Below are 24,047 nucleotides of genomic sequence, written 5' to 3'. Positions count from 1 at the left end.
ACAAAAACTGCAAAGAAAATATCGTTTATTTAAAAAAACAGTGTATTGCTATTAATAGTCATTGTTTAAAATACATACAGATTTTATTTGGGACCCCCTGACACCCACTTACGTATACAAAACACATATTAGTATTTCTAAAGCCAAATATCAAATTTATTTGCTCAGCTGAATAGATAGATAGAATCGTATGTTATAGTTTAATACATCACTAGCAAACGTCATTCGTTTAAAACGTCACTAACAGAAAACTTGCCCTAATTTTAATCATACTTTGTTAATATTTATAAGACTCCAAACACAATTACTGTGCGAGAGTAAAAAGTGAAAAAGTAATAGCTTAGCAAAAGTTGTAAGAATTGTTGGCAGCTCCTCAAAACTGCGTTACTCATAACTTATTGTTCACCTATATTTCTTTTTAACTGAATACTGTATTTAAATTAGGCCTACAAAATAATGTAATAGTGCTATATTTACGTATTCAATACACAATAGAGAGCAAATATGTGAACATGTGCGTGAATGTCAAAAATAGTGTCAAAATAATATTTGGATTAGGCCCCGTCGAAGCGAGAATACCTTTTCGTAGTGCATTTAAATTAAAAATAAATAAAAATAAATATATATATGAATAATTATTAGTACTATAATTTAACAGAAATAATAATAGAATAGAAATAATAGGGCACAATAAAACTATTTTTATGCGACCACATTTAAAAAGGCTGACAGATATAACAGCCTATTTCCAATGATGGATAAGCCAATAAAACTTATAATACCCTTCGATTCGGGGTTAAAAAACAGAACCTAAACTGGTTACTTTTAGGCAGCCTCCAAGCCTCAACAGTACTTTCTAAGAACTCATATACCACATTTCTTTTAACTGCTAGTCTTGCACATCATGTTCAGGAAAATCGGCCAACTCCACAGATCCCTCTGCATAATGGTTGGGCCAACGTTTTTCCTCCTATTACTGATATATTCTAGTTTTAGTAACCGGAATAGCTATATATATGAAAGGCGTGCGGTAATCATCGATGAACTATTAATTGATAGACGCGGGAGTAAGTACTGAACATTTAATTGTTCACTTATTTGTACGATTATGTGTCTTGTACAGGCCCGACCTTGCAAGAACGCTTGGAACTAATGCGTGCTGAGATTCCATCGGTTCCATTGGTTGAAATGCTGAATGCGACGAAGATTCAAGTGAAACTTAAGTGTGCACCGTTAACGAAGAACATTGAGTACCACAACGACTACTGGCAAGTGGCACGAGCAAGAAACTTGTCGAGAGACAGTGCTTAAGGCGCCACTAGTTCGTCTCCTGGCCATGATTAATGAACGCGGTTTCAAAGGTACGGAATATCCTACGACCTATTGCCAGATGTGGTTTAAGGAACAAACAAAACCGCTCATAGTGCGAGTACACGAGCACAAGGTAGTTTGGAAATGGGGTGCTGGGTCCCCAGGCTACTATTTTCCGACACTGATGTCGTGCGCAGTCCCCAAAGGCAAGGTACCCGATATGATCTCACTGGTTTCCGGTCCCTGCGACAAGGCAACAAACCTACTTAAGGTAGTGTATGAGCCCCAGCAACTGGAAGATGCCCCAAATGTTTCTTCAGAAGATCGTTCGCTCCGCTTTGCCATCTGCGTCAAAGCCCTGGACTTTTTATACGACGACATGTCCTGGCGTCTCATTGAGTGGCTGGAGTTGATGCGTCTGCTGGGCACCAGCAAGGTCATATTTTACAGTTCGCCCATGCATGCGAATATATCGCGGGTGCTTCAACATTATATGGAGGAGAGTCCAGACTTTGTGGAGCTCCGCCCACTGTCCTTGGGCCGAGGCGAACCCAATTTACCTCATTTTCATCACTATATCATGGCCTCGAACTACTTCAATACCATTCTTAACGAGATGATACCCTACAATGACTGCTTCTATCGCAACATGTATCGCTTTGACTATATAGGTGTCTTCGACATTGACGAGGTCATCATGCCACTCGGCAATGTGACGAACTGGACGGATCTCGTAACACTAGCACGCACCGTGCCCGACTACTTGGGCTACACGAGTGAAAGCTGCCAGGACTGGGTTAGCTTCTGCTTTCGCAACGTCTACTATCCGCGCTATGCGGATCAACCGAAATACTTCAGACAGCTGCCCTCCTTCTTCTATATGCTGCAACATGTGAAGCGCACAGCTCTGCACTGCAATCGTTTTGATGCGGCCAAGTGTCTGCACTCGACCCGCTACGCCGTCGGACTCCACAATCACTTTGCCATACACTGGACGAACGAGGCGAGCTGTGCGGCCAAGTCTGTGCCCATTGAGTACGCCCAGATGCAACACTACAGGGAGCCAGACAACAAAACCTGGCTGCTGGACCCCGTGGTGGACGATAATATCTGGCGTTTCCAGCCGCAGCTACAGGATCGCACCTTGGCCAAGTACAAGAAGCTGGGCTTTCTGCCGAGTCTCTCAGAACTGACAGCCTTGAAGGAGCAGCAGCGCAAAGCCGATGAAATGCTTCTACAAAAGTTGGTCGGTGTACAACAATCTAATATAGCAGCTTAATGAGTAAATCTGTTTTAATACGATCTACGTGTATATACATAGTTAATGAACTTTGTAGGAATTTAGTTAGAGCATACGTATAAAATAAATGTATTTTTAAATAATTTTAATAACGCCTGCAGAGCTGCGTTGTCTGCATCGCATGTCTGACATAACAAAAGTCAATTTCCACATAACGGAAAATGTTATTAACTCAACGAATTGTGCATAATTTATGTGCATAGCCAAATACCAAATGCCAAAGCTTATTATGACCCTTCCGTCCAGAATTTCCATGCTGCCCATGCGGACTAATAGCACAGCTTTCAGCAATTGTTTACTGGCCCATTAATTAATACAAATATAAATTGCCAATGCATGGCCAATGCCAACAACACCAATAACAGCAGACAGCTGTAGCGGCAACAGTAGCAGCAACAAAAACAAAAGCAAAAACAAAATGAAACAAATATAGCCGCCATTGTTGTTGGTCGCGCGTTGTAAAAACGGCAAATGGCAAGCGCATAAATAACCACGAAATAGCCGAGCAAAAGCCTTCCAGAGCCCAAACCCCATAGACCCCACAATTCCCAAACTCCGCTGAGCCCGCCCGCCACATGAGGCAGTGAAGAAAAAACGTTTAATTAATTTTTAGCGTGTTCCGTAGACGAAGCTATGCGTATGTACAAGTATCAGCAACAAAAACAATTATTAATATTTGCCAGGCCGGTGTGGCCCTCGCATGCAGACAAACATACATACATAATTGTATATACATTTATATGTGTTTGTACATACGCGCATGCTTATATAAGCCATACATCATCATAACTAATAATAATAATGAGCCCGCCAATTCTGCAAGCATGTACATATATATTTGTAAGTGTGAGTGGGTCTTGGCTTAAAGATAGTGCAGAAATGTGCGTCGGTCAAATTAAATTAAGCTTTATTGATGGTCCCCACACACACACACACACACACACCCATCCGGCAACTGTTACTGTTACGGACTGGTGTTTATTGCACTCTGCCGCACGTTTGGGGCGAGTAAGTAAGTCCGGCCAACCCCAGAACCCCATAAATAGTTGGGGGGAACGCGCGTGGCGTGTCCGGCATACCGATGCCAACTAGTCAGTATCATTGTATCATTAGCTTGTCACAGGCAGCACTCAAATTGTAGTCATCGTCTAATGCGAAAATCTAATTAAAGCTGCACGCTGCGCTGCACAAAGTCTCTCGGTCTGTGTCTGTGTTGAGGCGAGACTGGGCAGGACCGGCGCTGGAAGTTGTTAAAGTTTGTTTTGCAGCTCTGCGACACTAAAACGCAGCCGGTTCGCCACAATAAACACCACAAATAATCATAAAAGTAATACCCATAGTCCGTTGCCAGCGCCTGCTTTACTGCTACATTTTTGCCAAAAACCAGACACAAACTTGCAACAAGACTTGTGTGTGTCTACTCATGTGGAGGTGTATGTGTGTTTGTGTGTGTATTTGTGTTTGTGCGTATTTATTATGCTCGTTCCGCTGGCTAGCTTTTCCTTGAACATCTATCTGCTCTATCTGCTGGCCACCGGCTGGCTGGTTGCCTTGCTTCGCCTTCATATTTCATTATGAATTTACGATTGCTGGCGCACGTAATGTGTTTATTGGGAAAGCCGGCTACAAATGTTTATGAACGAATGTTCCTCTGCACACATTTTCGCCAAAACATCATATAAGTAGACTGGCAATTTCAAAATAAGCAATGCACTGCATTCCCAAAAATTCTTTTCAAATGACTTTGTTGTGAGCTATCAGCAAACTAGAGTGCTCAGTTAAGTTAAAGTTTGCCCATCGAAACGATAGAGGTTAAGAAAAGCATTATATTAAAATAACGCTTTTATTAGTTCCTTTTCAAAATTGGGAAGGTATGGAGACATTTATTTAAATGCATAATTTCATTCCAAGTTTAAGTTGCAATGTTCCTTAAAAATCCATATATTTAAAATAATTTGTGGATATCCTTCTGACCCAGATTGGTTTCTTTAATTAATATTTAAATGTCTAGACCCCATATGGCACGTTCTTCGAACGTGTCGGAGGCATTAATAGACGTTATTGTACAGCTTTGTCTTAGGCTTTAATATCTTTTAAGTTGAGATGAAATTGTTATATTCAGTTATATCATCATTTTATTTTTTATTTTAATACAAGTATATATAAAATGTTAAAATATATTTTAATTATTATCATCGATAGAATTATTGTTGATGTACTAAATAAAATTAAATTTAAAAAAAAAATTAATGAAATAAAATCGGCATCTCACAAAAACGAAAACTTGTAATGAACTCTTAAATGAACAGTAATTTAACTTTTTAATCAAAATATCGCTTTTTCAAAATGAAGAGGGTCTGGAGACATTTATTAAAATTCATATTTTCAATCAATCAATTAATCAGGCGAGCCCTTAAATGAGTAAGTAAGTAAGTTTGTGAAGCAATCATTATGTACTGCCTTTGTCTTGCATTTATTTTCTTTTTTTTCAAGTGAACTTAAAAGCTTTTTGTAGTCTGCATGGCTTACATTTTCTAGCGAGTCTGAGTTTTTAGACTCAGACTAGTCTCTGACCCTTTTGTTTTGAAAGACATATGCTTATCACGGAACCCTTTCTTGCTGTTGCATTCAAGAAATAATTCAAATAAATTCAATGTAAGAATCAAAATAATTTGCAGTCTTTCTGCATCCTTATTAAATTGTCTTTTAAAAACCCTTTATCTAACATTTATGCAAATAATAAAATAGAATAAGTTCGGACATGAGCTTTATTTTTGCATATAGCACGGTTTTAAGTAAAGCTTTGTAGCTCGGCATTGTGGCACACATGAGAATGCTATCAATTACAAAGTGCCTAACCCGCACACCAATTCCTCTAATGCCACAAGAAAAACAGCCGCTTTTAATTAAGTTTGTCTGTCTGGTTGGCGAAAATGGAGTTGCCAGCACTTCCGTTTGTCGCGGCGTCGCAGCTAAGTAGCTCAACACAACAATCTAAATAATTAAAATATGCAAATGCCGTCTAATCCGGCGCAACGACACGTACAAACAGTCGCACTCGCACACTAACACTAACAGACAGACAGGCAGGCAGTAAGAGAGGCGGCTGAAAACCGATTTGCTTAAATTATTCATAGCTATGCCGAGGTACTACAGGTCCTGTTAGAGCTACTGTCGAAAACGCAGGTAGTAAATTAAATAAATGACTCGCACACGCCCGAAATGCCGTTTAATTGGCGAGCGCACAGAAGCTGGCCGTGCAATCAAGTGAAAGTTTTACGACGTCGAACTTGATGTATGTAAAACGATGCTGCTTACGCCGGCGCCGACGTCGGCAGAGCCGCATAGTCAAATTAACTGTTGCGCAGCTTCAGCTGCTGAGCGCATGATACCTTTTTTAAGCCAAAGCAGCAACAAAATGGCGTCATGCTGAACAACGCTGTGGCGCTTTGTTTTTGTCTGGCAACTTAAAACAGTTTTCCAAGCTTCTGTTTTCGTTTGTGGCGGAGTGGTTGGGTGGTTCGGTGTTTGTTGTAGATGGTGTGGGTGGTTATGCAATCTACATAGCTCGCACAGGTAAAAATATTCAATTATCGAAATGCATAGCAGCATTTTAGGCGCTCTCTCAACTTTTATTGTGGCCCTTAATTGCGAAAGTTTGCGTTCGTTGGGCCTGAACTTTGCGCATACATTGACGCGTAGCCCTAAAGTCGCTTCCCTTCTGCTCGCTCACACTTTTTATGCTTTTGTGTATGCTTTTTATGCGGCACTGCAATAAAATGTTGAAAGGAAAACATAATTTTTAATTTCATGTGGCATGGACCACGGGGCGTTTTATTGGTTTTTAATTTCGTTGTGGCGCAGACGTGCCCGTGCCCCTGCCTCAGTCCATGCCCATGCCCATCACCAAGTCCATGCTTGGCAATGTAAACAATATCCTTAGAAGCGCGCCCAAAAGTATTCAAAGGTCCAGCGCTTCCTTGTCATAAAACGTTGCTTTGTGCGCTGCGCTTTGCGTCGCCAACAATATCATTATCATCAGCATCATCAACATCCACATCAACGTTATGGGCAACAACTACGTTGTCCTGCTCGGGACTCCTGCGATGCTTGTGCAAATATGCTTTGTCTATGGCATTTGTTGCTGTTACTTTCGTTGTTTTTTCTAGCCTTCTTTTATTTTGGGTGCTGTTACTTTTTCATTACTTTGGCTTAAAATTGATATGAAAGTTTTGCTGTCAATGCTCGCTCATGTTTATTTTGGCACACTCATGCTTGCACGGATGTGTGTGTGCCCCTTTGTGAGGTTGTGAGGACATACGACTGTGTTCGCTTGTTGGTTTTTGCGTTTATGGTGTTTTAATTACACCAGAAACAAGCACCTAGTGTGAGATGCACATCTCAACTGTTCAACTATTTATACTGTCTACAAAAATTTGACTTAAAGTTTCGCAGACGAATATGTTATAAGCGGTTCTCAATGCCAACCAGTACAATGACATTATCTTGGTTTGAGGTACTTTATAGCTTTTGCATTTAAAGAGTCCTTTGGCTCCATTGCCTACATTTTTTTTAAAAAGTGAAAAATGTAACAGGCAGAAGGAAACATTTCCAATCCAAACTATACCATCGTAACTAGCTGTTATTCTAAGCGGTGGTAATAACACCAGTCTGGCAATACGGCATCCAAGTGTGGGGCACAACCAGCTACTGTAATGTAGAGATTCTGCAGCGGCTTTAAAATAAAACTCTTTGCACCATTGGCGGCGCACCTCGGCATTGAAACGGTCTTCATACAATCCCTAACGGATCGGCATGTCCAACGACCATCAGTAGGCCACAACAGCCAGAACCTCAGGCGCTTTAGAAGGATCCATTCGCTCGACCTCCCCTTCCATAGTTCCTTAAATAATTTTAAACGTAATTTAGCTCTAAAAACTGAAAAAAATGTCGCAATAACATATTTATCTATCAAGGTTTAGTTTTTAAAAATGAAAGAATAGTTCTATCTGGAACAAATTTAAAATAAAAAAAAACTAGCACGAAACAGACAATACAAAGTTCTTTACTTTGTTCTCAGTTGCAATTTTTACTTGCGTATTTCAGAAGAAGCGAAGTACAGTTCTTTTCAGATAGTATATGGCTTTAATAAACATGTGAATATGTGTAACTGCAATTTGGTCCTCCAAGCGAAGTTATTTATGGAAATCTTTAAATCTTAATATGCCCTATAACCTAAAATTTATCTTTATAACAACATCGACTTATTATGTATAATTAAAATAATCATAGCTGCTCCTCAGAAGGCGATGAACAGAGCCAACATGTGTTTACACTAAGTCCTCCCATTTTAAATATTCAATATTGTTTTTTACATGCACAAACAGCAACTGACAAAATAAAACCTATCGCCAACTTAACCATTCAGTGTGCTATTCTCATACCACCAAAGCATCATCACCTTGCAATTTTTCAACTGTTTCCCCAGCGGCACATATTGTTACAGCCTAAAATCGCTTCTATAGAGTACACATTTGAATTTTATAAATTTTACTGTCGACACAGGCCGCACTCTAGAGCAGCGGAACAGTCGCTCCCTCATCACAATATGCGCATAATTTGATTGCAAAATCGTTTATCTGCTAAACTTTATTATCGCAGACGAGCGGCTCAGCAAACAGCGTAGTCAGCTGTTACCCGTTTTCCACCCGTAAACGAAATATTTCGACAGACTTAACTCATTTTCAAAATAGCTAAAATATTGCATCAATATTTGATGTATGTGCCATGATGTGGCAGTAAAAAATCCACACACACACACACACACACACACATACATAGGTAAAAATCAACCCTCTGGCGCATAAAAAATGAGAAGTAGATGCAAACATTGCGCATACGCCGTGTTTGCGGCCCCTCAGGTGGCTAAGCCGCACTTTCTGTACGTGGCAAAGCGCTAAACGTTGTTTGCCATTCGCATATCGAAAGTTATAAAGCATGAAATCAGTGCCAAACACACAGCGGCAGCAACGAAAATAACAACAACAAAGCTGCACACGTGGCGACGCTGAAAATGTTGGCAAGGGGCGCCAATGGGTGGCGGAGGGAGGCAGTGTGTGGCGCGTCGAAGCACACGGAAAAGTTGCGGCACATTTAAATGTAGCTTCAAGGCAGACGCCAACACAGACGCTGAAGTGGCCGTGGCCATGGCTAGCTCCATTACTCGTGGCGGAGGAGCAAACGAAGGCTGAGGGATAAGGGCTGAGGGCTGAAACTGAGGAACAGTCTCTGGCATGTCTGTTTGAATTTCGCTTACAGCGTAGGGCACAGACAGTCAAAAATGTTCGAAATGTCTCTGTGTTGGCTCAGTCTGTGTTGCATGTTGTTGGAATTTCGGTAAACAGGAATTTTGCATTTCGAACGATAAGCATCTTGATAAAGTTCTTGCCACAACTGCGCCTATACAATTACATAGATGGATATACTGTAGTATGGGTATACTAGAATGGGTAAACAAAAGTTTAACACTGACGGCAACTCACGCTTTAATGAGCTTGGACAGATATACTACGGCTCTTTAAAACTTTACACAACATAGCCGCAGGTAGCAGCAATTAAAGGAAGTGTAGGGACATGGATTCTGCACCGAAAACAATATTTAAAAAAAGAAATAGGAATACAAATTCAAGGATATGATAAAGAGAGCAGAAAATACCGACATTTGAACCATAATCGAGAAACGCCTTTTCTTTTTTCAGTGGAAGTTATTGTTTCGTTAAGAGTTAATTACACAAAATAACAATAAGAAAATTATATAGAAACAGGTCCGAAATATGACAAAAGGAATGGAGGTGAAGCAAAATCGACTTCAGTAGTCAACACTTTTTTTTAACAGAATTTCGGACTCTGCTTACAAAATCGTGATTTTGTCCGGTTTTAGTCCCGTTGCTATATGATATGATTCTTATTAAAAATGTATCCAAGATTAATGCACGGCGCAAGATTCCCTTTCTTAGTTCTTCAAGTTAATTTAGATACAATTTCATGTTATGATTTTGCTATCGTGTATCGATATTATTTTAATAAAAGGTCCAATTAGCTACATCCGTATACACAAATTTATATTACACACCTCTGCATACTTCCGAGCAAACCAGAGCCCTTATGTAAATCAAGACTTCGCAATTCAAAGTTAACGCAGCTATTCAAAAAGAAACCTTCATTTAAATTACTTCTCTCTTAAATAATTAAATCGACTGCATTAATATAAATATTTTGGGATTTAATTAATTGCTAAGTCTTTAAAATGTCTTTATTTCGCCCAAATGTTGCAGGGCAGTCATATGCCAAACAAGAGTTTGCCCATAAAATCCAACAAACAAACAATTTCAATGACAATGGAAAGACACACTCCTAAATTGTAGAAATTTGTTTACTAAATTGCTGTATTTAAGTGAATCTACATTAGGAGTTATTAAGTGCGCTTGTGCTATAGTCAGCAAATCATTATTCACTATTTACCGATTTTTCTATCAGTGTACTAATGCCTATGCCAAATGTTTGTATTTACATTGCGCCCTTTTTCCAATGCCCAACTTTGCTATTCTTTTCACTCCGAACGCACGTCACGTTAATTTTCCGCTTGTGGTTTTTTTATTTTCTAATTTTCTACTTTTCTACTTTGTGGCTACCGCGGCGCTATCACTTGAAGCATGGACGACGGCAGCCGGTGTAATTATCTGCTTATGTTGCTGTTGTTGTTGCTCGTTCCCGTTGTCATTATTGTGAGGCCATATTGCCGGACGGGCTCTTTGCCCCACCAGAAGCAGCAATGGGAATAACAACAGCACTACAAATGGAAACAGTAGCCAAAGTCGTGGCTGTCTTGTGGCAAAATAAAGTTGTCGCTGAACTGTTTGACATTTTGCAACAGAAAAGCTGCTTATGCGCTCCAACCGCCGTCACTTCCGCAGTGTCATGCGGAAATTGCATACAAGCGGAAGTAATTTGTGACTAGTGGTGGCAGCAGCAGCAGCAGCAGCAGCAATACTAGCATCATGAGGACCAAGGACGGGAGCCGAATCCTGAAACGTTGCCAGGCTAATTTGGCCTTGTAATTAGGAAGCGTAATGACTTTTTGTGCGAGACCGAGACGATGCAAATAAAAACTAAACAAAAGGCAACAACGTTTTGTGACTTAACAGTCTGGCAAATTTTTGATTTAGATACAAATCGAAATGTGACAGGCAGGATGCACATAAACACACCTACACACACACTCTCACAATTCTATAATGAAGGACTCAAACAAACTTCAAACACATGAGCAAACCACAGCAGCCATTGAGCTTGAAGAGCTGGCTGGGTTGCACTTCAATTACTTGTTTCTATGCCGCAATTACCATTCATTTGGCCAACATAATGTGTCCTTGTCAACGCAGGGCCACACACACAGAGAAACATACAAACTCATTTGCATAGATGCATGGCCCTCTAAGTATTGCTCAGGTCTGCCGAGAATATTGTCGTTGTGGCTGTGGCTGCTGCTACCTTGCTTGTTTGCACCTTTGCTTTGGCAATTTACACATGGCAATGACAATAATAAATCAAAAGTGAAAATGCAAATATTTTGCAGGCACAGTCAGTAAAGGCAGTAACACCAACTGCTAGACACTGGCTGGCACTCGTAAGGCATGCATGGAGGCAGACAATGGAGCCACACATGGAGTGGTGCCGAGCTGAGCCGAGCCGAGTGTTGTTATAGAAACTAATACAAATGCATAACGGAAGTGATTTATTGGCAGGCTTCCGAGTCCCAGTGCTACTCTCATATGTACACACACACACATACATAGGTATTCGTACATACCAACAAAGCAGACCACATGGCCATCAATAAATAATTGGAAAATGAATGCTTCGTTTATGAAAGTTTTTGAAATAACCCAAACGATGAGATAAATGCAATTGGGATTGTAAATGGAAATGAAGGACAAGCACACAGTTATAATACAATAAAAGGCACTTAGAAAAGTACGAGAAATATATATTTGCAGCTCCCTGTTTGCGAAGCAACTATTAATTATTTTGATCTTACATTTTTTACCTACTAGAGGTAATATTAGGTGCAAGGTAATTGCTAAGTTTTTGCAAAATAGTTTGTATGACTCTTTTACAAATGAAACTGTTTTGTGACTCATTTATTTTAATAAAACTGACGCAGTTAGCCCAAAACGTATTTCAAAAAAAAATTATTTTATCATGGTAATGAATTTTTATTCCTGCCTTCACTTTATGTCACTATTTGGCTTAATAGCTTACAACAATCCACTTTTTGCTAACACATATTTACTTGCAATAAATATCATGAAAATTAGAGTGTGACTTTTCCTCAGAATACTAGAGATTTTTGTATAAAATTTTATTAAAATTCCATTTGGCTCATTCAAAAAGGGTTAGAGATGACTTTTCTGCCAAAAGGCAATGATAACAATATACTCGTATATCTGCATTCAAAATACAATTTACTTGCCAAGCTGGCATTAGCTAAAGATGCTTTCACAGGCTTCTGTGTATAATTTTGTTCTTCATATGGAATGTGTACATGAATCATATCTTTTGAGATAACGCAATGGCTTGGAGAAACTGAATAAATTAAAATTCTCAGCAAGCACATTTTACAGAATTAATAAAACTGCTTTTCATTTTATTCAACACTCAAGCGCCTAAGCTGCTTTAAGGCTTACATTTAAAACCTGAATTCAATTTAAGCCTTTGGCCACAGAAGGACCAAACCCACACCATCGACGACTGTCAGACGTAATGTCATCAAATGTCGTCATGCCACAATTAAAATTAACAGCAAAAGCAAACTGTCAATAGAACTGTCTAAGCTGACAGCCAGTTGACAATTGCAAATGAGCCAAGTGAGTGGCGCACCCACAATACTACAGCAACGAGAATTGTAGCAGACAGGATAAACGAAGCTACTTGCTAGACTGCCTGCCATGGCAGCGGCACGAAATAAACTCATTACATCAATTTATGCAAAATGTTCAAACCGCAATTGAAAATCCATTTAAACGAAATGCCAGCGAAATGGAGGAGTAGAAACTGCACGCGCATAAACAGAAACACAAACACAAACACACAAATACATACAAGTACAAACACTGCCTCGCGTGTCGCTATTCATTTTCATTTCATTTGCCCCTTTGGCGAAGCCAAAACCACCTTGGAGGGTGGGCTGGCTGGAGCTCTCATTGATGCATATGAATTCAATTATAAAACAGCGCCACCTTTGACGCCAGAAGTGGGCGCTAGACCACAACAATGGCGAGGGCGAAAGCGACAGCTGTTGGTAAATAACGTGGCTTTAATGAAACATTTTTTGCCAAAGCAATGTGCAGCGTCCCACAGCCCGGAAACTTGATAATTTTATGCAGCACACACAGAGAGGCGAACAGACAGTGTACGGTCAGCGGACAGGCAGGACGAACTGCCTTTGCGCCAATGTATGGATGGAGTTTGTGTGTGCTCGAGTGTGTTTGTGTGTGTGTGTGTGTGTGTGTGTGTGTGTGAGCGTCACATTTACATTTCCGTATCATTTGCATATTCCTTTTTTCAGCTTCCATTCATTGTTGTAGCTGCTGCCGCCCCACAGCAGTGTGGCAACGTGAAAACAGTTGGCTCCCACAGTAGCCAACTTGGTTGGGTTCGTTTAGTTGGAGCTCGAACTCTATTTATCAAGTAGCGCATAAAAATCAAAGCCCAAAAGTATGCAGCACTTTATAGCAAAAAGCAAAAGCCTAAAGGAAATGAACATTTTCGCCATCGCCATCGCCGTCGCCATTTGCGCTGCCAAGGCCCGATGTCGCACGACAGGCCGCAGGCAACTTCATGTATTTGCATAGAACGCCTTCATCCCGTGTCCTCTCATTGCGACCCGCCATTGTAGTTGCGAGCCTGCCATTAGGGCGTGTCCTGCGCCTTCACACCTGTCGCTGGTGGCGAGAGCGCGCCGCCATGAAATGGCAACAACATAAATTACACAAACAAAAGCCAAAAGGCGTTCAACGACGTAAAGTCGACGGCCCACTTGACACCTCATAATAAAATTAAGTATACGCCACTCGAGCCAAATGCGCGCCCGCTTCGTAGGACCCTGCAGTGCTGGTGCTGCCGCTGCTGCTGCCACAGCAACTTGTTATTTATGCGCTCGCCAGGCGGCCAGGATCAGAGCCCACTATTGCTGGGTGCAGGAGAACACAGCGTGTAGTCCTTCAGCGTTTGGCCTTTGAAGTTTATTTGCGTATTTCAAGTGCGCCCGCCGCTCATTTCAACTTTTGAGTACCCCGTTGTTGTTGTTGTTGGCTTCTGTTGTTCTTCATGCTGGGCATTTAGCTGCTCTGCACTGCTTGAAGCATGGAAATTGTTTAACTAGTTGGTGTCTGTTATAATGAATTTTAAATTAAGTTGTTATTGCTGCCTGACACTAAACATTGTTGTCCTTCTTTCTGTTGTTTATTTTAAATGAAACAGCGTATCATTACCATAGTCAACCATACGACAAATGTTAATTAAACTATTTTTAGTACACGCATAATTATGCAATTTAGCATGTGTATACGTTTTTCTATCCTCGATCAAGTGTGAGTGTACCTTTGGAGAGTAGAATAAAGTGCCCATTTAAAAAATCGAAATATATAATGTTATACACGGTATTAAACTTTTGGGTTTTGATTTCTATTTACTTAGGGACCCCATAAAAAATCTTACAATTATAGACTATGAATAAGCAGCCGCATTTGATTGTAAATGCAAATACAGTCAACCTTGGGTTTCCACTCTTTTTTACTCATGCGGTTTTTGTGATTCACTTTATGAAATTAATCAATCATTTATAATGTGCAGAATCCCCTAACTAACAGTTAGGGTTCTAGCAAAACGGACGGACGAAGAAACAGACCAGTTTAAATCCATATCCTTACAACAATATAAGAGTGCATTAAATGTGACAGTAGACCAAGACTTGAATAGAAACATTTCATAGCGCTTAATTTGTTGCAACCTCTTAAATGCTGCAACTATGCTGCAGGCTACATGCCAGAACTACAAATGAGTATGCGGACTAAATCCTTTCTGAATAACTATTCAAACGACGACCGTATGCAAATAGCATCCACTACAATCTACATTGCTCAGATTGTGCATCTGACTGCAAACACAAACTCTCTCTCTCTCTCCATTTGCCCAGCCTCGATGGCCAAAAGTTTGAGCTTCCACCTCATTTGTTGGTAACGCCACGCAGCATTGTGAAGTACGAATAGGATGCATTCAGTAGGGATTGAAACATGGCCAAAGTCATGGGGTAAACGTTGGCAAGTCTTATCTGCAAGCGAAATGAAACGAGCTCAAACGGAATGAAATGAAATGAGCCCAACTGATATGAATTTGAGCTCACTGGGCACACAGGCAGACGAACATAAAGGCAGGCCGGATTAGAATCTGCCAAATGAAATGCATGCCCAGAAAAGGTTCCGCTACTCACCATCAAAGGGCTTTGGGATTGCATCAAAAAGATCAACACAGTTTTGCGAAATCTCATACTACCCTCATACCAGGGCACATTGTAAATACTCTGAGTAACACGGGCGCCCTGAAAACATTTCAATTAAAGCAAATCAGTCATGCCATTACCAAACATACATGAATAACTAACTCACATACATACCTCGATAACAAGGTCGTGGGCTCGATTATAGTACGTGTACAGAACATATAACATGGTGAGAATATACATCATTAAAGAAATACACTGGGTGGGCGAGCTTATCTGAATAGAAAGATGTGATCTTTATGGCTTATTATAGCAAGATGGATCCACTTACAATATTCAGACAAAAGAGCAGCAATGCAATAATGACACCAAATATGAGCGCCTCAACACCCACAATAAACGTGACCAGATCATTCAGTTGCCTCACATATCTAAAAACACCTCCCACATCGATTATCTCTTTGGTTAGAGTCTCAGGAGAGAGATTAATTGGCCTACCTAGTCACACTGTGATAAAACCGAATGCAAGCGAACAGCATTCTGAGACGCTCCTCTTCCGTGTCCAGGTGAGCAATGTGCTCCAATTTGTAGTTCAGTATCTGTAGCATAGCTTTTCCAAAGAGCGCAAAGGCAGCAAACAAACTAACGAAGGGCATGTACAAGAGAGTCAGGACAAAGGGGGTCGGTACTTGCACTATATACACGATTTCATAAATTGGCGTGCTAGTCATGTTGACCATCGGCAGAGCCACTCCAAACGGATGCACTGCAAAAGACAAAATATCTCAGCAAACGCCAGACGGTTTTGGAGACTGGGACGCTCACTTCGCTGTTCACTAAACAGTGGAAAGAAGAGTGCACCCACAATGTCCAAAAACGAAGCTGTTAAGTTGAAAATGGCAATGCCACGCGCATCCTGCTCGACTGCCAGCAAAATCTGCTTGCAGCTAGTGTCGGACGATCTCTGCAATAGGATATTATATGTTGAAAAATCCACAATGGTTGATTGTATCTAACACGCACCATAATTTGCGAATATATGCCTTCCATCACCATCAGAAAGCTCTCGAAATGGACGTGTCTGATTATGACGAGGCAGGTGCGCATCAGGGCATTGAAAATGGCTGCGAAGAAGAACAAATTCAAAATGAATGACGTAATGTCGCCCCACATGCGCAGCACATAGACGAGCTGCATCCAATTCATCAATAAGACGGGCAACACGAATAAATATTTCCGCCAATTGGTACTCGGAGTGGGCTTGAGCACACCCAAGTACCTCCAGATGCGCACAATTATGGCAACCAGCGGCATGTCCTCGATGAGCTGCATGCTTGCCTCGTCGATTACTCCTCTCATGGCTTTTGATAGTAGGTTGGTCCTTGACGCTGTCCACTCGACACTACATAGCCAAGTGCTGGGCAAGCGTCTTTTATTTGGCTAATCGACGCCTTGGCCAGCAACACTTTCCAGAAGCGTTTTCGAGAGCTTAGCAATCAATGCGCAATTACTTGGGTAATAGGTGTCGCATATCATATAATTTGTCAAATAGTATTAGAATATCGGTCTGAAATAATTACACTGCTAGACATTGCATTTGCCTTATAAATAAATTATGCTATTTAATACTTGTTAGCTAATTTGGTGGTTAATTCATAGATTGTTCTATTTCTGATGGCCTGCAACACTTTCCAGAAGCGTTTTCAAGAGCTTAGCAATCAATGCGCAATTACTTGGGTAATAGGTGTCGCATAGCATATAATTTGTCAAATAGGTAACTTATAATTGCACTACTATACTATTCTACGGTTTAGCTGAAAAATTCGCAAAATTATACCTAAATATATATTCCAAATTCCTGATTATTCTTCTTAATATTTCAGATGGGTTTTGAATTAACATGTTGAGAATATCGGTCTGAAATAATTACACTGCTAGACATTGCACTTGTCCTATAAATAAATAATGCTATATAATATTTGTTAGCCCATTTGGTGGCTAATTCGTAGATTTTTATATTTCTGATGGCCTGCAACACTTTCCAGAAGCGTTTTGGAGAGCTTAGCAATCAATGCGCATTTACTTGGGTAATAGGTGTCGCATAGCATATAATTTGTCAAATAGGAAACTTATAATTGCACTACTATACTATTCTACGGTTTAGCTGAAAAGTTCGCAAAATGTTAGAAGATATAATCAAAATTCCTAATTCTTTTTCAAAATATTTAGCATCGGTTTAGAACTAACAAGTCGAGAATATCGGAGTGAAACAAAACATTGCATTTGTTTTATAAATAAATATTACTATCATATTATATATAGTATTTAGTCCTCTGCAGAGCTTAATAGAAACTTACTTCAATACTACTACTTGTATAAGTTCGTATATAAGTATTATTGAACACTTAAATATTTGTTAATTTATTTGTTGTTTAATTCTCGATTTTTTTGATTTCCGACGGAAGCAATGTATTTATTATTGGCTATGAGATGTTGATTAGGGATACTTGGTGATAGTTTCGCATCAAGCAGTAAATTTAATGAATTAATAATAAATCATTCAGCCCACTGCTTACCATAACTCCTCACTGATAAGCGCTCAATTTTCTGCTCCTCAATATTTCAGAGTTTTCACTTTCTCTATATGCTTAACTAGCTGTTTCGTGGAATTATTTTCCTCCTCTTTCAAATTTTTTAAAAGTTTGTTAGGTCTATAATGTCTCTGACTACATATGGCTGTGAATCGGGGCCTAGCTGGTTAAATGGCAAATATAATTCCACCATTAATAGACATTGTTGTAGTTTTTCCCTTAGGCTTTCTTATCTTTTAAGTTGAAATTATAACGTAATATTATTATATATCATAATTTTAATCCATTAAATTACAATTATAATATAAATCAGAGTTTCCAAATATGTATCGTGTTAAATAAATAAATAATTCTAAAATTAAAAGCAAAATTGTTTTATATGTATAAATAGTAAAGGTATAATCTTCCCTATCTAAGCATTAAAGCCGCCATTTAATGTACAACTGACCCACAAGATATCATTGTAATCGCATGAACAGCACGATTTTAACAATTTTATCGATTTTTGGGGAAACCCACAAGAAGAAACGATTCAAATTCATGTCCTACCACAAATGCTGGCACAACATATCAATGCCGAACATATCAGAAAGCTAACGAACCGCTGACATAGGCACCCATACAGCCGGGTATGATAGCCGTCATGACTTATTAAACAATAAAACCGGATTATCCGTTAACAACTGAACAAACATGCCAGGGCCGAATATTTTCACCAGCCGCTTATCATGCGCAAAGTCCAGGACGACAACACCACAGCAGAGTCTGCATAAGGAAAAAAAAACACAATATAAAAATCAACAAGCGCCCGTCATAACATAATTCAACAACAATGCTGGCTCTGCAAATATGGCGAGGAATTAAAATAAAACCACCCAGCTGGTCAAACCACAAACACCACGACCAAAAACAACAACAACAACAACAACACAAACAGCGAGGCGAGCAAGGAAGGAAGGACAAGCAAAAAAGCCAAGCCCAAGCCCAAGCCCATAAAGGCACACATTATGGCCACTTAACCGCGCGTTATGCCGCAAAAAGGCAAGCTGAGCGAAGGACAAAGTCAAAGGCAAAGGCAGAGACAATGGATGAGCTTGTAGTGCGGCCTTGGGGCTTGTCTATGTCACATGCGCAATATATTGTGCAAACATGGGCAATGGCAAAGCCAAACGTCCATATTTCGCAGTCAAGAGGCAAATATGCAACGCCACATACTCGTGCAGCTGACCACGCTGCGTATACGTGTCCATGTCCGTGTTATTACGCATACGCCAAGCTGCCCATAAATCAATGACCGGCAAATACATATGTATACGGGTATGCGTACAAAGAAGAAAGGCGACTATGCATATTTTGCAGCACTTGCATATCCTTTGCAATTTACAATGGCAATTTCTAAAATAAATTAAAAGCTAAGCTGAACTAATGACGATATTTAATTATCACATCTAAGTATGTGCTAAGCTAAGCAAGGCAAGGATGCCGTTGGATGTCTGCTTGGGAAATGGGAGTGGAAATGAAAATGGAATTCAGTTCAAGCACACATCAAAAGCCATCCGCTCCAAGTGCTCGTAAACCCTATAAACCACACGATGACATTAATTACGTGTACTTGTAGTTGCAGGCAGTCTGACAGACAGACAGACAGACTGAACAAGGAGTGGCCGGAATGGCACAAAACAATCAAGCTCATGGCCCAAGTTAAGCATACGAGTATGTGGGCAAGTGGGTGTAGGTGAGAGTGCGAGAGCGAGAGCGACTGCCAGACCTTGTGTAAAATTAATATCGAGTAATTAACAGCAGCAGATTCCAGTTCCCGACGTGATTTAAGCGAGGGTCTAGGACTGGGACCGGTATAGGTTTGATAATGTGACCGCCACCCGCCCACTCGTCTATACTTGTATGTGCACTACCTATTGAGTGGGCGTGCTTTGTTGGCCATGTCAATATTGGCTTTTGCACATTTCAAGCTGCTCGAGTGTAGTTTACAGCGCCAATAAGCAGCGAGCTAAGCCATAAGCCGCTTTTGCCAATTAGGTAGCGAGCTCAATTTTTACGACTTGAAAATTGCTTTGCCAAAGCACATCGCATACATACGAGTATGAGCAACTTTAACTTATACCTATGTGTACACTCTTACAAGTATATGGCTTGAGTAATCTTCCAACTTTATTTGTTTATTGTTTGTCGGAGTTTTGCATCAGCTGTTCAAATCAACTGTTTGCACAAGTCGCTCAACAAGCGTGGCTAATGCGGCTTAGTTTCCCCAACGATTTGCTGGCACATGTGACGCACAACAACCCCCAAAAAAATAATATGCCTAGTACGGGTATATGTATCTGTAACAACTAAGATTCTCTGCCTTTGATGGCATCTAGACATGCTACTTATCGCTTTGCTGTTAATGCCGTCATAGTTCTAACAAGAGCTAGCTAGTGAACACGTTAGTTGTTCAAGATAAGTACTAAGCCGACTTAAGCTTAAGGCCTAATGCGCGACAGTAGCCGGATCTGAGGAAATAAAATGTAGGTAAAATGCTTGTAATACATTTCCCTACATCCTCTCCAATATTTATTTATTTTAGTTATTTTATCAAAAACAATACAGAACTTATACTAGATTAAACTGAAGAAAAACAAAGCCCATAGAAATACAAACATTTCTAATAACGAATCCGACCCGGTGGGGGAATTTTCAGAGACGTTATTTGACCTAACAAAAAGAAAAGGGGCAGAAAAAATAGCAAGAATCTATAAAGAAGTAATATGATTAAATTAAAATAACAAATTTAAATTACTTAAATAAAAGATAAAATATAATTAAAAGCTAAAGAGAGAGAGCTCATGCTCAATGTCTTCGAAGCTCTGTTTAAAGTAATCCCCCGATTCCGGGGGGTATAAATCTGTAAGCTGTTTACCAGTAAATTACCAAAATTAAACATTTCTTTCTTTTCGATCTCTCAGACCTTGCAATAATTGCACCATCTTGTGTATAACTTTCTCCTGGCAATTTTTTCGATCATTACATTTTGAAAAACCAACTTCACGAACTCTTGGTCAACAGTCATCCAATAGCTCTTTTAAGTTCTTCCAAAAAATAGCTTCCAGTTGTAAAAGAAGGAAAAACTTCCGCAGCGTAAAATCTAGCACAGCTTCGATGGCAATAGATGGTATATACTACTATGTATAGTATATAAAGTAAATAATAAATTAAATGTTCACAAATGGTCTACCCTTTTCATAACCTTAGTTGTAAACATTCGCGAATTACTTTATTTTAATGAGTCAATTAAATGTAGTCGCGGTTGCAGCTATTTCTGTGCCCACGTTCTTTTCTAGCAAACATTAGTCACACATTCCATGACAATGTTTAAGAAGATTAACTATGACTGGCTACCATAATGTTCATTATAAAAAAAATCTCAAAAACTAGAGTTCAGGGTGTCGAACTCGTGTATACACTGCAACCGAAAACCGTTTCTTTAAACTATACAAAATAACCATTCAATTTAAGAAACATAGAACATTTCGCAGGGCGCATGAACTTCGGATTGGGCAGAGATTACATTTATTGTGCAGATATAAGAATATAGTTTGGAGAGTTATATTCTGCATAAATGCACTTGCAAAAAATGTTGATGCATTCCAAAAATATTGCGTTCATACAGACGGATAGACGATCAGAAGGTCATAAAGTTAATCATACTAATGCAACTTAATTTTCCTATTGGATGTTGCTTCGAACAAAACAGTTTCGTTGTACCCTAATACTCTTCAACTATAGGGTACAACATTTATCTCGAATAAACCTCACACAATACGAATCATTGGCATACAAAAATTTGTTTGCCTTTTCAGTGCGTTGGTGGCAAGTGGGCCATGCCCCAACACATTTATAGAAAAAATGCCAGACTTTACAAACAAATTGCATCACTTTTATATGAATATGTGGCCTACAGCGTTTATGCGTGTCGAAAGATTACAATTAAGTTAAGTACATACAAAATACGTACAAGTACATAAAAATTAGTGCAAAAAGAGCAATCCTGAGGAACTACATACATATGTTTATAAAAGTATGTACTAAATAAGTCTAAATTGCTGTTTCTTGCTTTTGTTAAGGCGATTCCTATCTGCCCCATTGCTATGGCAGGTTGCAACCCAATTGGGTGATCACGGTGGCTGCGACATCCATAGCGTTTCGGACACATTCAGTGATGGAGCGCTTTTGCAGCCAGTTGTGGAAGAAGCCCGCCACAAACGCATCCCCTGCCCCTGTGGCATCCACAACATTTTCCACACGCGGTGCTTTAAAATCCTCAATCAATACTATGCCGGCTGGCTCCTTCTCTCCCACATAGTTAGTTATTAACCGCACACCTGAAGCTCCATTTGTGACCAATATGATTTTTGGGCCGCTACTCTGCTCAAGTAGTTGGCGTCCCAAGGTCTCCACACTCTTGCAATCGGTCACGTCACACAACGCCTCAAACTCCTTCAGATTACCGAACACGAAGTAGGCGCGTTCAATCAATTTCAGCAGAGTCTTGGACTGTTGCTGGACGATGTAAGGTGCGCTGAGATTCACAGCCAGGCGTCGACGGCTGCGCACATAATTCTCCACAAGATGGCCGCAAACATCCGTGCGCCGCGTCAAAAAGAAGCCCTCGATGTAGAGTATTTGCTTACGTTCGATGGGTCGCAGAAACGTTTGTTCGTTATTGTTAGCGATGCGCGAGATCTCCTCCAACGAGAACTTTTCGGATGCCCCAATATTGGCGTACATGGTGGGATTATCTTTGTATATAAAGCAAATACATTGACCCGTATGTGTGTCATCGATGGTTTGCAATCTGCAAGACCACAAAAAGGGTTTAGTCAGAGCAACAAAAGTAACTGCAATTTCTCTTTTTTTCCACTACCTGGCATTGATGCATTGCTCTCGCAGTACATCTCGTAGCTGCTCGGCACGCTTGTCAGAGCCGACAGAACCGAAGAACTGTGCCTCAGTGCCCAGCTTCTTTAGAATACGGGTTGTATTGAGCGCCGAACCACCTGGATTGACGAGGCATTTAGCACTGCCAACATTCCCAAGAAAAAAATAAAAAGAGATAGCGTCAATTAGCGAATGCATGTTGAAAGAATTTTAAGTTGTTTATTACCTGTTGCTGGCATCTGTGACAAGTTTTTCTATTTCCTCTAGTTCCATCTCTCCCTTGGAGCCCGGTTCGAGATTGTGCCGCTGGAGCAGCTCCGGATCGTCCAACTGAAATGTGTGATCAAGCAGCACATTGCCAAAGCAAACAACTTGACATGGTCTGCGAAAGGAGACAAGACAGGAAACGGTTTTCATGAATCATATTCGATGAAAAACCCCGCAGTGGTTTTCGCACAGTGCAGCATCGGGGCTTTCGACAGAATCCCCCAGCCACCCACAACAATAGACAACAATAATACCACGATAACTAATACTTACGCGCACTGGCCTTCGGTCTCTGTGTCGGCGCCAAATATTTTCTCATACGCGAATTTCAGGAGCTCCATTGTTTGTAAATTACGTTGCGTGTTTACCTCAGATCGAGTTGGATTCCCTCACTATTTTAATCGATTTACACAAACATGTAAACACAGATACTGGCGCTCTACTTTAAACGTCTATGCTTGTACCAGCTCCGCGACTCGTCACTTCCGCCAGCATTCAATGCCACCAACGAACTGAATGCTCGGCGCTGCTTCGCGGAGTGTTTTATTCCATTCTCGTAACTGGCTTCTTTCCCATTTTAAACATACATATACTATACTACATATATGTACTTTGGTCTTATTCTTTACTGGGTATTAAACTTCGATTTGGTTTCTTTGCGGTGACCAGTTGTTGTTCCTCGTCATCTTGTGTTTGTTGTTTTATTTTTATTTTGACTTCTTTGACTTTGTGATGTAAGTGGAAGCTTTTTGTTGTTTGTGTCTTCTTTAGTGTTGCCTAGCGACGCCCCAAAGCTTTTAAAATTTGCATTGCAAAATAACAAATTACCCCTAATAACTATAATATTTGCGTGCATAATATTAAACTAGATTACCCAGCTTGTACGTATCTGATAAAAAAAACTGCGCATTGTGGTTGTTAGAACAAAGATTGAAATGACTGCTGCCTTTTGTTTGCCAACACTTAAATTGCTCTCAGCTGTTTATTTTGTATACAATAAAAAATCAGCAAAAAAGCTTTCACAAATGCCGGTAAAACATTGGCAACACGTGCTTCAAGTGGAGCTGCTCCTAACATTGTGCGC

The 24,047-nt window shown here is 40.1% G+C and overlaps 3 protein-coding genes across 3 annotated transcripts; 1 reads left to right on the top strand and 2 right to left on the bottom strand.

Annotated features, from left to right (window-relative positions):
* Positions 1-1,336: 1,336 nt before the first annotated feature.
* On the top strand, positions 1,337-2,590 carry LOC115624281. The gene has a single exon (XM_030518939.1). It carries the CDS (start codon positions 1,337-1,339, stop codon positions 2,588-2,590), a length of 1,254 nt encoding a protein of 417 aa, XP_030374799.1.
* Positions 2,591-14,897: 12,307 nt separating this feature from the next.
* LOC115628982 (odorant receptor 43a) lies at positions 14,898-16,502 on the bottom strand. The gene is made up of 7 exons (XM_030525265.1): positions 16,194-16,502; positions 15,996-16,134; positions 15,679-15,936; positions 15,502-15,611; positions 15,345-15,446; positions 15,162-15,269; positions 14,898-15,002 (listed from the first exon to the last, which is right to left on the bottom strand). Exons 1-7 carry the CDS (start codon positions 16,500-16,502, stop codon positions 14,898-14,900), a joined length of 1,131 nt encoding a protein of 376 aa, XP_030381125.1.
* A 5,171-nt stretch (positions 16,503-21,673) lies between these two features.
* Positions 21,674-23,685, bottom strand: LOC115632088 (adenosine kinase). The gene is made up of 4 exons (XM_030529058.1): positions 23,237-23,685; positions 22,923-23,078; positions 22,683-22,838; positions 21,674-22,613 (listed from the first exon to the last, which is right to left on the bottom strand). The coding sequence occupies exons 1-4, from the start codon at positions 23,302-23,304 to the stop codon at positions 21,905-21,907; spliced, it is 1,089 nt and encodes a 362-aa protein (XP_030384918.1). The 5' UTR covers positions 23,305-23,685; the 3' UTR covers positions 21,674-21,904.
* Between the last annotated feature and the right edge of the window lie 362 nt (positions 23,686-24,047).

The sequence above is a fragment of the Scaptodrosophila lebanonensis genome, unplaced genomic scaffold, assembly GCF_003285725.1.
Source record: "Scaptodrosophila lebanonensis strain 11010-0011.00,11010-0021.00 unplaced genomic scaffold, SlebRS2 tig00000001-arrow-pilon, whole genome shotgun sequence".
Classification (NCBI taxonomy): domain Eukaryota; kingdom Metazoa; phylum Arthropoda; class Insecta; order Diptera; family Drosophilidae; genus Scaptodrosophila; species Scaptodrosophila lebanonensis.
Note: the sequence above shows the minus strand (reverse complement) of the source record. Positions and strands in the feature narration are given on the sequence as shown.

Bases quoted from the DNA above. Each gene is read 5' to 3' on its own strand.
- LOC115632088 (XM_030529058.1), bottom strand. From the start codon at position 23,304: ATGGAGCTCCTGAAATTCGCGTATGAGAAAATATTTGGCGCCGACACA. The intron at 23,079-23,236 runs GTAAGTATTAGT...CTCCTTTCGCAG, and splicing joins GAGACCGAAGGCCAGTGCGC to ACCATGTCAAGTTGTTTGCT. The intron at 22,839-22,922 runs GTAATAAACAAC...GAATGTTGGCAG, and splicing joins GTCACAGATGCCAGCAACAG to TGCTAAATGCCTCGTCAATC.
- LOC115628982 (XM_030525265.1), bottom strand. From the start codon at position 16,502: ATGCAGCTCATCGAGGACATGCCGCTGGTTGCCATAATTGTGCGCATC. The intron at 15,270-15,344 runs GTATGTATGTGA...AAATGTTTTCAG, and splicing joins CCCACGACCTTGTTATCGAG to GGCGCCCGTGTTACTCAGAG. The intron at 15,003-15,161 runs GTGAGTAGCGGA...TTTCGCTTGCAG, and splicing joins AATCCCAAAGCCCTTTGATG to ATAAGACTTGCCAACGTTTA.
- LOC115624281 (XM_030518939.1), top strand. From the start codon at position 1,337: ATGATTAATGAACGCGGTTTCAAAGGTACGGAATATCCTACGACCTAT.